Source organism: Chaetura pelagica, unplaced genomic scaffold, assembly GCF_000747805.2.
Source record: "Chaetura pelagica isolate M959 unplaced genomic scaffold, ChaPel_1.0 scaffold191, whole genome shotgun sequence".
Classification (NCBI taxonomy): Eukaryota; Metazoa; Chordata; class Aves; order Apodiformes; family Apodidae; genus Chaetura; species Chaetura pelagica.
The window spans coordinates 2,282,463-2,297,793 of record NW_009952440.1 but is presented as its reverse complement, the minus strand read 5'-3'; the positions used below and the strand labels follow the sequence as shown (position 1 = coordinate 2,297,793).

Here is a 15,331-nt window from a genome sequence, read left to right as displayed (position 1 = left end):
CCTCAAGGAGAACACTGGAACTATGCTGGCAAAAAAGGCATGTAAAATTACATTTTTTTTAGTCAATACGTGTTCTCCTGTGTTTGCAAGTAAAAAAAGTATATGTGTTCACTCACAGCATTAGTCTTGCTGTCTGGAATTCTGCGTCTTATTGAATTACATGTGCTTATAAGTTATGTTGGTCTGTATGTTCCTAGTGAAGCTTCTTGAGTTTATAATCCTTTCATGCAAACCATACACTTCTTATGAAAAACGCATGGATTTTGTTGGTGCTGAAGAAGCCTCCTTTCTTTTAGTTTGAGCTCGTTGTCCTTCAGCCCTAGATCCCTGTTACACTCATTCCTTAGCTAGAATTATAGTATCTGTCAGGAAGGAGATAAATGCTAGGCCTATGCAGACTGAGGATAAAAGTGCTGAATTACCTCAGACAGTTTTATGACTAGGACTAAGGGCTTCTTTCCAACATTTTAAATGCACATGGGGGAAATTATGTGTTTTTATTAGATGTGTTTTTCTCAGTGCTTTTAGGTAATTATTTCATAAAATGCGGATTGTTACAACTTAGCTTTTCAAGTAATCTTAAATACCTGATTTAAACCACAGATCATATTTTAAATGTATAAGTACGTAGATGTATTTAAACCTGCAAAGACCTCTGATTACCATGTTTGACCAAACTAACATCAATCATTATTTTGCTAAAAGATGGTCCAAAGCCAGCAGACTGTTTTTATCCTTGAAGTCTAGGTTAACATATATGATAGTTTTGGAAACTGCTTTTGATTGATATAAAGAAATAGTGTTTTCTGTATGTGTGTCTACTTGCTGAATAAAACTATCAACTAGTATAAAGACATGAGTTCTGCAGTTTGAGTAGCAGGTGCTTGTTGCAGACCTTAGGGTCTGGATCCCCTGGCAAACTCTCTTCTGGCCTCCAAGCGCAGAGCTGGTGGTGCTGTGTTGCCTTACCTACATAAAAGTACAAATGAGAAGATAATGATGTACAAATGGCTTAGAGCTGCACTGCTTGGGAGACCTGAAGTACAGCTTTTGCAACACTAGTTCATAAACTTCTACTGGCCACAGGGCAGCCTGTAATTTCTATAGCAGTTTGTCTTGCAGCCATACCCTTGAAGTGTCTTTCCAGCATCTAATAAGCTAACCCAAAACACCTGAGCAATCTGCTCTAGTGGGAGGTGTCCCTGCCCATTCAGGGGGATTGGAACTAGATGATCTTTAAGGTCTCTTCCAACTCAAACCATTCTGTGATTCTGTGGGCTGTTGCAAAGAGCTCCTTGGGCAGCATCTTTGTAGCTGTGTTTCCCAGTAGCAGCACTGCTTTATTTTGTTTTTAAAAGTATGTTTCTATAAACTGCTTCTGTTTCTTTTGGGTCTTTCTGAAAAGTGTGAAGGTTAAGGTATTAGTGTATCTGTCTGTGTGTAAAGTATTCTAACTTTCTTGCAGTATTGATTTTTCAAGCTTAACACTCATTCAGGAAGTGCTAGAGATACTTAATTTTGTCCAGTTTCAATGGAACTTCAAAGGAAATTTCACTTCCAAATCAAAATACTTAATCATGGGGAAAAAAAGGCGTTGAAAAGTGTGGACGTTAGTCCCCTTAGCTTACATTTTGATTTTAACAATTTTCAATGTTTATTTTCACAGTGCATTGACAATATAAGGTGCAATGGTTTAATGACCATAGTATTTGAAGAAAACTCTAAAGTCACAGTGCCACATATGATCAAGTAAGTGCAGCAATTTTTTCACAGTGAACAAAATTGCTTGTTTGGATTTTTTTTGTGGTTGTTTTGTTGCTTTGTTGTTTTTTTTTTGTGGTTTGGGGTTTTTTTGATAACAAAAAAACCTGAAGAAATGTTTATGTGGGAAAAAAAAAACCAAACACATTTGGTTTTCTCCATTTTTGTTGGATGGAATTAATTCTGCATCCCAACACATACATTTTCAAATGTCTTTCTGGAAGTGTTAAGGTCAGGTTGGATGGGGCTTTAAACCAACTGTTCTAGTGAGAGGTGTCCCTGCCAACAGGAGAGGGTTTGGAGCTGGATGATCTTTAAGGTCCCTTCCAACCCAAACCATTCTATGAATCTATTATTCTAAATGGTAGGGTTGACTTAAAATAGTAAAGTCTCAATACAGTATTGGACTGTATAGGGTCACAGCTCAGATTTCTCTATTATTTGTGAAGCTGCTTTCAGTTGTACATCAGATTAATAATTTCACTCTCTGTTAGCTTTTATCTGTCTTACCACTTAGAATTTTATTCAATATGTTTTAAAATGTCTTCAGAATGTAGGTGACTGAAGAAAGGTATTATTTTCCAAGGTATTTTGTTGTGTTAGCCAAAATTTTTCAACTCTGTTTCCTTATTTCTGACAAAAATTTATTTTATCAAAACACTGCAATTTACCACATCAAGGTAACATAAATACTCATAAATCTGCTTCCTTCACTTTTGTATTCTTTCAGTCTTTTATTGTTATAAGTAATTTTTAGATGGAGGACAGTGATTTTCAGTACATGATTCCAAATTTCTTACTCTTGGATGCTCTACCACTTGGATACTCTAAAGCTCAATATTTACATAAGTCTTACCTACTATTATCCAATGTAAATATTAAGAAATAGAACACAAAGATAGAAATATTAGTTTTCTTACTGTTACCTGTCACTGGGACATTTCTCTCTCTTGGATGTACTCTGTACATGAAGGTTTCTCAAATGCCTCTTTTGTAGTTTTTGCCTCTCTTCTCTTTGTGTATGTTTAGAAATGAAGAAGAGGTAACATCTCAGGATACACTGTTAGGGCACATACCTTTGATCCCTGGGAAGAAGGTGTTTTATTGTCTTCAGTTTTATTCAAGGAACTCTCCAGTGTGTAAACACTTCTGTTACCTGCTGGATGTTAAAAATACACCCCTTTTCAATCTGTAGAGTACACAAGGTCTTAATCCCAGTGTCAGGAGAAAGAAATCTTAATTCTAGAAAATTTACAGGATCTGAACGACAGACACAAGCTTGGTGTTCTCCTTCTGCAATTTTACTCACCTGGTTTTTAGCACACATTGACTTTTAGTGTAAGATGTCTTTGGATTAAATTTTAAAAATTCCCACTTTTCTGAGGACCTAACTTTAAAAAAAAAAAAAAAAAAAAAAGTTGTTTCTTTTATGTAATGCAGTGTAGAATTGTGTGGAATGACTTAATGCTGTATCCTAAGAAAATCCAGTCACTTTTAACAGAAAGATCAGATATTATTGAAAGATGCTTTACTTAGTATCCATGTCATTTTTTTAGAAACTTAAGACTTTAACTAGCTAAAATCAAGCAAAACTGAATTTGGAAAAAACCCATCATGAGAAAAAACACATTATGTAAACGTGTGGGGTTTTTTTTAATGTCCAAACAAAAGATAGTCCATTGTTTCCACTGAAACAAAACCTCTCCATGGTTTTTGCTTCAAAATTTGAGATTTCTTATACTCTTGCGCTTCTAGTATTATTTTTTGGTAATAAAAGTAATTCTTGGAGCCTGAGGGCAGGTATTATCTTAGAAGTGAGCCTTAGTCTTAGCTAAGGGGTTAATTTTGCTGTCTTCTGTTGGGGTCCATTAGTTCATTTTAGGTAAAGCTAGATCCCAGCAGAAAAAAAGTTGCAATCAGTCCACTGTTTTTCTCGTGCTAGCTTCTAGTAACGCTGGACTGCAGGACACAACAGCCTGAAAGAGAGAAGAGGGGACAGCTCTGTTACACTTCAGGAATTTAAGCATCAGTAAAGATTTCTTAGACTTTGAAATTTCAGCTAATGATTTGCAAATAAAAAAAACAAACCACCAACAAAACAATTCCCTTAGGTGTGTCATGGTGTGTAACTGACTGGGAACAGGGATCAGCAGAGATAAGGAGTTTTCCTGTGTTGATGAAGCACAAGAACGTGTATGTGTTTGCTGCTCCCATGTTGACAGGAGCAGCTAAAGCAGTGCCACTACTGCCCCGTCATAACTCTTCCAACTTTGGTAAAATGTTCCCAACTTAATTTTTGTGTAGGTCTGATGCTCGTCTCCACAGGGATGACATTGACATCTGCTTCAGCAAAACACTGAATTCCTGCAAAGTGCCCCAGATCCGCTACGCCAGCGTGGAGCGCCTTCTGGAGCGGCTGACAGACCTGCGGTTCCTGAGCATTGATTTCCTCAACACTTTCCTGCACACCTACCGCATATTTACCACAGCAGCTGTTGTCCTGGAGAAGCTTTCAGACATATACAGACGGCCCTTCACTTCCATTCCTGTCAGGTGAGCTTTTTTCCCTTTCTGTCATAGGGTTCTCGTGGAATTGGCGTGGCATCGTTTGTTGTTACGTTGGGGTTGTTTTTTTTAACCATGATTTTTCTGTTACATAAATAATCTAAGAAGAAAGTTCTTCCTTTGTTAAGAGGATGCAAGGTTTTACATAAGTCTGCCTTAACTTTCTGGCCAGCCTTTGGGGACTAAGTGTCACATGGATTTTGCAGTGCCACGCAGCTTCACAAAACGTACCTTTGTCAGTGTTTTCATTTAAATCTGCTCAGCATTTGTTGTCACCTGTTGCTTTTTTCTGTTTCCTACTCTCAGGTCTTTGGAGTTATTCTTTGCTACCAGTCAAAACAACAGGGGAGAGTACCTGGCTGATGGGAAGTCACCACATCTCTGTCGCAAGTTTTCTTCTCCTCCTCCACTGTCTCTCTCCAGAACTTCCTCACCTGTCAGAACCCGAAAACTGTCGTTGACCTCACCACTGAATTCAAGGATCGGTGCCCTTGACCTCTCTGCTTCTTCTGTGGCAAGCAGTCCTACCTCGTCCTACAGCCCAGCCACCTCCCCACCGCCAACAGGCAGCAAAGTACCACTGGACCTTAGCAAAGGGCCCTCCTCTCCTGAGCAAAGCCCTGGCACCATAGAGGACAGCTTGGAGAACCCGCGCGTCGATCTCTGCAACAAGCTGAGGAGAAGCATTCGAAGAGGTATTACGGATCCACAGAATGCTGTTACTTTTGATAAATAGGGAAGTCTCTAAGGTAGGCTTGACATTTATCAGATTACTGCTGGGAAGTTGGTCCTCAAGTGGAGAATCCCTTCCCTCGGCCAGTTGGCCGCCCTTCTTTTGATGCAGCGCAGGACACCCTTGTCTCTCTGGGCTAAAGCACACATTGCTGGCTCATGCTGAGTTTCTTATCAGCCAGCAGCCCCAAGTCCTCTTCCAGGCTGCTCTCAGTCCACTTTCGTGAAACCCCACCTGGAGTAATGTGTACAGTTCTGGAGAATCCAACACAGGAAGGGCATGGACTGCTGGAGTGAGTCCAGAGGGGTCCACAAAGATGATCAGAGCGCTGGAGCAGCTCTGCTATGGAGACAGACAGAGAGTTGGGGCTGATCAGCCTGGAGAAGGTCTCCAGGAAGACCTTAGGGCACCTTCCAGTACTTGATGGGTGCACTTCCCTGAGAGTGTTCAGACAAAGTTGGATCTGGCTCTGAGAAACCTGGTCAAGTGGAAGGTGTCCCTGCCTGTGGAGGGGTGGCTTGGAGCTAGATGATCCACAGCTTCCCTGAGCAAACTGTGCCAGTGTCTCACCACCTTCATAGCGAAGAATTTCTTCCTAATGTCTAACCTAAATCTCCGTTCTTCCAGTTTAAAGCCTTTACCCCTGTCCTATCACTCCATGCCCTTGTAAAAAGTCCCTCCCCAGCTTTCCAGTAGCCCCTTCGGGTGGTGAAGTACTATGTTGGTTTTCTGGGCTGCAAGTACACATTGCTGGCCTGTGTTTACCTTTTGGGCCCATGTTTACGTTTTGGGTTTACCCAAACCATTCTGTGATTCTTTTATTCTATGTGTTTTTCTCTTTTTTTTTTTTTTTTTTTTCTTCTGATAACTGCAATTTTTTTGTGCTGTGAAAACAAATATTCTGCTTCTTCTTCACTCCAACAGAGGCTGTGATGCATTTTCTGATTCCACCACTTTGTTGCATCTTTGTAGGAATAGCAGTATGGCAGAAAGGCCATGTCTGTTTTCACGTTAGCAGAGTGTTAAGGAGAAAGGCAGAAGGAAATATCCAATGTCAGTTGTGTTTCCCAAAGTGAAAGATTCTGGAGCTGTACCATTACTATAGGAAGTAAAATACTGAGTTAAAAAGAAATACGGTTGTAAAGACCTAACAGCTTTAACATGTTTATGTAACAGAAAGATTAGTTTTCCAGAAAGATTTCATCACTAATCCAAACAAATAATTTATGTTATGCACTTGGTAGACTCTTGAGATTCATACCATCCGCTTGGTATCTCTTCAGAAAATAGATGTGTAAAATAGATTAATTATTCCTCTGCAAATGCTTGTTTTCCTCTATGGATTATGCAAGGCACCTTGAAATAGGTACTACTCCCAGAGGGCTAAAGTTACTTGGTGTCAACCTCACTGTGGGCATCTGGAGTGGGATTGTTGTGCATGTAGATGGCAAAGCAAGAAAGGAGCTCTAATCTCCTAGAATGCATAAGTGTGTACTTATTTTCCATGGGTCTTTAGGGGATGGAGGGGTGGTGTTCTTGTTGAAATATAGAAGTATATAGTAATTTTTTGTATTGTTAAATTAAAGAGAAGATGAGGGGGGGAAAAATGTTCTTTTATTCAAAAAATTCATTCTTAGAGATGGTCATGGTGGCATGGCTTACAGTCTGAGATATTTGAACTGTAAATGTGAATAAAATGTAGTTCAATTTTACTTGCAAGTAGTGCAATAATGAAAATAGATATAACACAAGGGGAAAGAAGAAAAACATTACCAAACATAAACTAAGGAAAATAAGATTGAAGCATTATGTCTGCTCCTTACTGGTGAATTGAAATAAGTGCCCTGGTAATAAATTTGAAGTGATGTTATGCAGAGGGATTGTTTTTACAGAATGTAGTCTATTGCTTGACAAAAAAATCTTCTTAGTGATCTTAGCACTATAGGAGTCTATGCTTGCCCTTGCTTTATGCTGGTTGGCTATTACACATTATTATTGTATTTCTGTATGCTGGATGTTTTTTAATGAATGGCATTACAGGGTATTTATAAATGTATATATAATGTAGTATTTACTGTGTAGAGTTGGGCAAATTCTTCTTGTGCACCAGTATAACCACATTCAAATCAATGTGAGAGCACAGCATGCCCCAAAGAATAGGCCATACCTAAAAATTAATTGTACATAGGTAACTGAAGCCTTAGGTGTCATGTTTTTTGCTGTGCACTGTAAAGTAAACTAGTAAGAGCAGATTATTCTGGTCTAGCTTTAGCACTAGGCAGTGTTTCAGGGCTTTTCAGATTTTGCACTCCACTCTATCAAAGCTGGCAGTGTCATCTGGGCAGCCTGAAGAGCATTTGGAAATGGCAAGAACCTCATTTAAATGCTGAACTGCTGTCTGCTCTGGGCCTCACATCCCTTTGGGGATCTCCTGCTGACCAGGTTGCACTCAGTTTAGAGGAATTTGCAGCTAGATAGATCTGTTCTGCAGGGGAAAGTCCTTTTGTTACTGACTGCACACAGGGTGTTGAGGAAGAGGAGGAAGTTTAGAAGGAAACCTAACAAGGGGAATTGAAGTGGGTAGCAGAAGAACTGCAAAATGCTAATCTGCATGTTTTCAGAATTAATGGGTTTCTTTGTATCTGAAGGTTTGTGGGTAATGAGACCAGTTCTACTTAATCAGGAGCCACCATCCCATTACAGTTAATATGGTTACTCAGCTACTGCCAGTTCTCCAAGAAAACTGCCATGGCTTACTCTAAATCCAACATAGCCATGAAATTTGATTCCCCAGGAGGTATTATTGTGGTGGTGGCTGTTGTCCTTGAATGTTGTCAATTTACATCCTGGAATTTCCACGTTCTTTGCCTACTTCAAAAGCTGTTGTTTACTTTCAAAGTTTATGTTTTCCGTAGTTTTTGTTTATATCTATATTTATATATACAATACTTCTGCTGCAGGTGCAGCTGTCGTTCATGTCAAATGTAAGATATGTTTTACCATCTTGTTTTATCTAATTTTGGAAGTAGTATTTCTGTCATTGCTTTTTTATCTTCTGACAGAAGAACTCCTCCACGCAGTGATCTGCTCCCCACTGCTGTTTAGCCACTTTATTTGGCAGTTTTTGATTAAAAATAGCTATCCAGGATTATTTTCCCTAGCTCTTACAAAACCTGTGAGTTCAAGTACCCTTATTACATGTGCATCTCACTGCATATTCTGCTGACTTAAAGTGTAGTCTTGTCCAAGCTATTTTTAAAACTGACAACTTACTGGTTTTCACCAGGGTCTTTTTTTATGAGCTTTTCTGTGCCTATGTTGTTGGTAAAAAACTTTCCCAGTTGTTTAACTTCATCCAGAGCATAATTATTGCTGAGACTTCGTAATGCAAAAGCATCATGGCAAGTTCCAGAAGCAGTACTGTTCAAAACAACTATAATCCACGGATTAAGTGTATACAACTTTGTGTTAGATGGTATTTAGTGGTATTAGGCTGGCATTAAAATACTGGTACCAAGTGCAATTAATTAATGGCCATTTTTAAACATTACCTTTCAGAGAAGCCCTCTTTGATGTATGTGTTCTTTTTTTATCAATACAGTACAGTTCAGATTGTAAAAGCTGATCATTTGCAAACTTTCTGTCTTTTGGTGTTTGTAAACTGTGAGTCCTGGATCACCCAGATGCTCCACAATTTCTGCAGAGACACTCCATATCTAAGACAAACTGCCTTTAAAAAAAACGTATCTTAAAGCCCCATGTTGTAGTTCCCTATGACCTCTTGATATTTTCAAGGAACATATATCCCTTACAAATACAGTAATGTAATGCAATGTAATGTAATAATGTACACATTCATTAATAGAAGTTGTTATATATATGTATCATATAGTATAATGTAGTATAGTGTAGCTTAATATAGTAGAAAATACTGTAGCATAATATGGTAGAATCTGGTACAGCATTGCATAATGTGATGTGGTAGAATATAGTATTTACAAGAGTTGTAAATTGCAAATGATCTCCCCAGTATTAACATTTCTTCTCTTTTAAAGCAGCAGTCCTAGAATCTGTGTCAGTGGACCGGACTATTCCTGAAAGCACCTCAGCAGGGGACACCACAGAGCTTTCCCCGTGTAGATCCCCTTCAACACCACGTCATCTCCGCTATCGTCAACCAGGAGGTGAGAACCTTATGTTTCTTGCCTCTGTCAGGCACCTCAAAGTCTTTAAATAGTGTAGCTGTAAAAATATTATGAACTAAAAATGCTTTAATAATGTGTTTTTTCTTGTAGTTTCCTTATTTCTCAGGTATTTAAAAAAACCAAGCCACTGGAACATGAGTTGCTGTAGTTTATTTGTATAGTAGCAACAAGGAACTTGGGCTTGGGACTTTGGTGTGATGAAATGTTCTTCAAGAGCTTGAGCAGGCTGTGCCCAAGCTGAAGGCTAGTATTGAATCAGTGCTGCTCTCACTAAACTCTCAAGACCTTGGGCAGATTCTTTTGAGCTAGTAAAAGGGACATATTTTGGGCACCATATGTAATCATAAAGTACACAACACCCATTATTGTCAAGTGAGGAGTGACTGTGTCTGTTTCTTTGTCTAACACTGAACATCTACAGATGGTGTCACATTATTCGTTCCAAAATTTGAACAAACTGCACAACTGAAGAGGAAAAATGGGAGCTGGAGGTCCTCAAATAGCTGTCACATGGCTCTTTGAAGTCATTAGCCGAGCTGTGAGCTACATCCATGAACACTTAAAATGCTGCCATCTCATGCAAGCCAGATCTCTAGGCAGTTATTTCATGGCTGAGTTTAAAAAAAACAACAACTCGCAGAGTCTTCTTAACCTGTTATTAAGTTGCTGAGACACTTTAATATTAAACCAATAGTAATCTTCTGTTACTGGGTATATTTATAGTGAGATGGCAGGATGTGGGATTTCAAAGCTGAAGGCAACAGTGCTGTATTTTCTGAGCACTAGTCAGAAGCAATGGTCACAGAACTCCCTGTAGAGAAAGTTTGATAAATTATGCAAAAATATACTAATGCTAGGCAGTCATCTGGGAAAACAGGTGGATCTAATGAGCAGCAGTTGGTTAATATGCTTAGTTCTCTTAACATGATTCTTTGTTTAGGTTAGTTTTCTACACCATTTTTGTTGTTTTTGTTGTTGTGATGATGATGATGCTGCTGATGATGATGATGTTTGGTTACAGCTTGCTCTTTACTTTGGCAGTGTCCTAGATTTTTTTAAATTTTTTTTCCCCATAGTAACATTAATCACACTGACCTGGACATAAAACTTAAATCACAAATATAATTATATTTTTGTTTCCTTTAATATCTAAGGCCCCTAGCAATGAAAACAATAAGTATTCACAATGTATGAACATAAGTGAAGATTTTAAGTATCACTGTTACTTAACTTGAAAAATATTAAAAGGATGTAAAAGTTGCTAACTTTTTTCTGTCTGTTGCCTTTACAGTACAAGCTGCTGACAACAGCCACTGCTCAGTTTCTCCTGCTTCTGCTTTTGCTATTGCTACAGCTGCAGCAGGGCACGGGAGTCCACCAGGTGAGAGAAATGTACTGTACAAAAGAGATAACAGTAAGATACTTAGGTCTCAACAGGTAAATATTCTGAAGAACATACTTGCCTGAATCCTGAATAGCCACTGATTTGTTATTTTAATCTGCTAGTGTTTGGAGTCTGGAATCCTGCTCTTTGTGTGGACATTGCAGTACAGCACCCATAGATAATCAGGGCCTTGGCTTCCAGTTATGTAGCCAGTATGACAGTATTGTAATGTAACTCCTTTAACTGAAAGTGAAATTGACCCGTAAGAGTGACTCAAAAAGCTTTAGCCAGACTGATCAGATACATCCACCCTGTTGCATTTCCTGCTGCAGCAGTCTGGGAATTTTGGCTGATTAAGTCATAACTCCATGATTCTATTATTTATATAGTCAAAGACTAAAATAGGCTTTTAGGCTGCTTATATACCACCCCATCCTGGGGAGTTGCCAGAGGCCAACATCCTGTCTACTTGAAATAAGGAAAGGCTGAGAATATATTCAGAAATATCTTTTAAAACAAAACATGAAACCTAACAAATGAGGACTGCATACTATACAACATACCTTCAAGAAGCTCATGTGAGCTTTGGGCCTTTGTTTTGTGGGCTCTAAGGAGATAGCCAAAGTATTCAGTGAGGTTTTGAGCTATCATGGTATAAAGGCATGATAGCATTGCTTGCTGTCTTAATCAGAATTGCATTTATCACTCCACATTTTCAGTTCATCTTCTATTAGTTGAATTCTTGTACTCTGTCCTTAATATTTCTAGTTCAACCTACTTCTGAAAGATTAGTGTTTCACATATATGTAAACTGCTGAAGATCTAGCTCATGTCTTTGAGGGTTTTACTTTTAATTCACTTACAATTTAAGATTTTGAAAATGAGTCTTTTTATATCCAAGGTTGGTATACCTAAGAGCAATTGTACTAACTAAATTATTGTAAAGGAATACTGTGTACTCTTTGGAGTGCATTTATGTTGTCTACTGGCTGGAAGTATTACTGCAACTTAAAATATTTGTTTTAATTCGTTTAGTTCACTTGCTGTCTCACCGTGTAGACTTACTAGTACCTTCCACTGTCTGAATCCTGTCCTAGGTCATGTTACAAATAAAAAGCAACATTTTAAAAGTCCACAAAATCACTTTCACTTTGCATTGACACACAGTCATGCACAGTCCCACAGTTCATTTTGATTATGTATGACAAAGCATAGTCCAACTGTAAATTAACACCTGCCTCTTCCATCATAACTGTTGGAATGTCAGGAAACAGCTTGGAAGACCTTAGTCTCAAAATCACCCATTTAACTCTGTGCAAGTCAGTAAATCATCATTGGTTTCAGTGGATGTTGTATTTGCTATGTCTAGAGTTGTGGTCATTTACTTGATGCATCAGGAGGCATCAGGAGAAAATAATCTTCAGATGAATGTGGATCAGTATTCCTATTACTCTTGTATACTTCCTGTGATTTTTAAATGAACACAAGAGAGTAATGTTCAATTTAGGAACTTTATGAACCTTTATGTGACTTTATGTCACAAACATACATTTAATATTTTTTTAAAAAAAATTAGTAATATCCTCTGCCTTTGGATTCAGACACTGCCAAGAAATCAGCAACACATTTTGCTTTATTAAGTATTTCCCGTGTGTTTACAAATTATTCAAAAAAATTCACGAAGAGTAAAAACTACTTTCTTCCCACCAATTCAATTAAAATTATGTCTTTTGTGTTGTTAAAAGAACAACTTTTTAGTATCTGTAGTATTGAAGTATGAGAGAAAATAAAATATATAATATGCAATCAACTGAACAAATCTCAATGCCTGAGGATGTTGAAAAAGGAGAAAACAACATTCCTAATATTCTTAAGCACTTTTTTGTTTTGCTGTTTGAGCTAGTTTTGCATGAAAGCTAATTTTCATTGATGATGTGAGAAACAATAAGGTTCTGCAGCAACTCTGACAAGAAAAGTGTGTGGTGGGGTGTCTGGGGACAGGTTCCACCTGTAATTAATATGAAAATACAAGGCTAAAAACCAGAGCTTACGTAGTTGAATCACCTGTTAGGTAACTTTATGCAATTAATCACAGTAGGGATGGTATTAAAGCTGTAGAGTCATGCCATTCAAATTTGGGTAACTTAAATAATTTTTCTCCCCATATATGTGTTATCAGAATGGTGTGGGAGTTTTTAAATAACACCTTTTATTCCCAGTGGGCTCCTGTTGTATTCACTGCATAGGATGGACATGAATCCTCAGTGAATCAAGTGCGGCTAGTAAATGATATTTATGGCTTTTTTTCTTTTTTCTGTTTGTTCTTGGTCTCACTGCTGCAGACATTGTGATGTGTAACATTTAACATACTCCTACACAGGAAATAAATAGAATGGCAGGTGAATTTCAGTGTTTGATAAATACTAAGTGATGCACATGAGGAAAAAGAGTCTGAGCTCCACACCTGAGAGGATGGGCTCTGTGCTGGATGTTACTTCTCAGGACTGAGATCTGAAGATTACAGTAGGTAGATAGTTGCATTAAAAGATCTTAGTGTCTTAGCAAGAGCCAGAAAAGTAAAGGCAGTATCAGGTGTTATTAAGAAAGGCACAGAAAACAACACAGATAAGACCATTATTCCACTGCAGTATATATCCAGAATTTGCACACATATGGAAGGCTCTGGTAGTGATGTGTCCTGTTTGAGATAAGGGCTTGAGAACTACAGAAGATGGAGAATTTGACATCGAGGGTAATTGGAATTGTGAAATGGCTTCTGTGCATTTGAAGTTTGGAGAAGAGATGACTTATAGGATTGATGAGAAAGTTCTGCAAAATCATGGATGTCACAGGAAGAGTTAGTAGGCATTTGTTGCTGTTCCTGGTACAAGAGGTAGAAGGCATCAGATGGGTTTCATGACGTCAAGGTTCAAAACAAACACAAGTATGTTGTTCTTTGTCCAACAAATAGAAGGCCTCTGATATTCTGCTGAGGGACATTATGAAGAGAAGGGGCCTAACCGGGTTCAAAAAGTGGACAGATTCCTGCAAGCAAGAGTCATTAGCAGTTACTTGACCAGGAGTCTAGAACAGGTGCAGGAGCTGGAAACAACTGGAGGTTTGTGGGACAGTATTAGGAGGTAATTTGTGTGTCTTCTGTTCTCACTGTTTCCTGAAGCTTTCTGGCCATTTTATTTTGTTTTGTTTCTTTCCTGAGGGTATGATCTCTTAGCTCTTCTCAACTTCCCATCTTCTAGGTCTGACTGTTCAGGGACACATTGAGACATGCAGGTTACTGGACTCATCTGGAAGCCCTATAGTCAGAACTTCTGCCAGAACCAGACATGAAGAGCATTTGATCATCTCCTGTGGAGGGTGCTGGCCTTAATGATTTATACTTGCTACCACCCTGCAACAGTCAGTTTATATACTGATAAATATACAACACTCATGAACAGCTCTCCCAGGGGGTATGATGCCTTTGCTTATCATGAGATAAGCAATGGGGGAAACACTGTGTTTGTTGTTCTTGTCTGCAGGCTTCATGACCACATAATGGGAAGCCAGGCTGAAAGACTCTTCAGTGCTTTTGGTCTGCTCTAGCTACTGGTCCACCTTCCCATTTGGATGCAGCCTGAGTTCAGTGCATGTTGGTGATAGTTTCAGTCTGCTCCATCCCCACAGTGTGGGGAACAGGGCTGTGCTTCAGGGACCGTGATAGTGGTTTTGAGGCACCCTCATCTGTCAGGTTCATCTGTTGTCTGGCTGCACATAAGATGCATGTGTAGGGCTAGCAGTGTCCTAAGAACACCTCCTGCTTGGGTTCCCCCACCACACCATAGCTGCACTAGTGTATAAGTTTCTGAAAAGGCTGGGGACCACAGCATTGCTCTACAACATGTTGAGCTTCCTGCAGTAGTTGTGACCTGTCTTTGAACCAGGTTGAGGTTCTTATGCCCTCCAGCAGCTTTTTTTTGACTTACTGATTTTTTTGCCATTAAAGTGACTTACTTTACAGGTATCTGCTTTTATCATGCCAAGCTCTACTACCTGTCCTGTTCTTTAGTCTGTCTAGTTAAATATTAATCTCTACACATCTTAAAAACATTTTGGTCTATTCTCTTCCAGAATATTTGCATGTTTCTTGTTTATTTTAACAGTGTTACAAAGATAAATAGAAATACCAAGTGAAAGTTAAATAAGGCACCTCAGGTGCAGAGCTTAATGCCCACATGAATGATAGTATGCACACTAGGGGTAAATAGAGCATACTGTGTCTTTTACATGTCCTTTCTTTTTTGAAGGATATGGAGGATGGCTGGATGGCTCATGTTTTGCTGCAGTTCTAGTGCTCTGTCTTCATTAATGGGTTACTTCATTCCTTCATTCTTTTGCCAGTTTAAAAAAAAAATTGGTAGTAATACTAACATGTTCTATCACAGAAACTGAGAGGTCAAATAATCCTTATTATCCAGTCTTTTATAGCTTGCATTCACAGCAGTAAAGCTCATTCTTCAGCAAGGGAGGAGAATGAAGTTATGGTAGATAAGCCTTGAGCAATCTCCCTTCTCATGACTGTCATTGCTCCTAGCACCTATATGCTTCTCAGAGTGGTAGATAAGCCTTGAGCAATCAGACACATCTGCCTGCTCAGAGGCACCAGTGACTTGACCTCTTTCTTTC

At 38.7% G+C, this 15,331-nt stretch overlaps 1 protein-coding gene across 1 annotated transcript in view; it reads left to right on the top strand.

Moving 5' to 3' along the window:
- The window catches only part of RASGRF2 (Ras protein-specific guanine nucleotide-releasing factor 2), a gene marked incomplete at its 5' end in the record, with an annotated part of 128,110 nt that overhangs the window by 71,110 nt on the left and 41,669 nt on the right, over window positions 1–15,331 (top strand). The window contains 5 exons of the mRNA XM_010008411.1: window positions 1,667–1,749; window positions 4,066–4,314; window positions 4,633–5,021; window positions 9,118–9,243; window positions 10,556–10,645. Coding sequence (XP_010006713.1) covers window positions 1,667–1,749; window positions 4,066–4,314; window positions 4,633–5,021; window positions 9,118–9,243; window positions 10,556–10,645 — 937 coding nt within the window. The remainder of the gene's footprint in view (window positions 1–1,666; window positions 1,750–4,065; window positions 4,315–4,632; window positions 5,022–9,117; window positions 9,244–10,555; window positions 10,646–15,331) is intronic.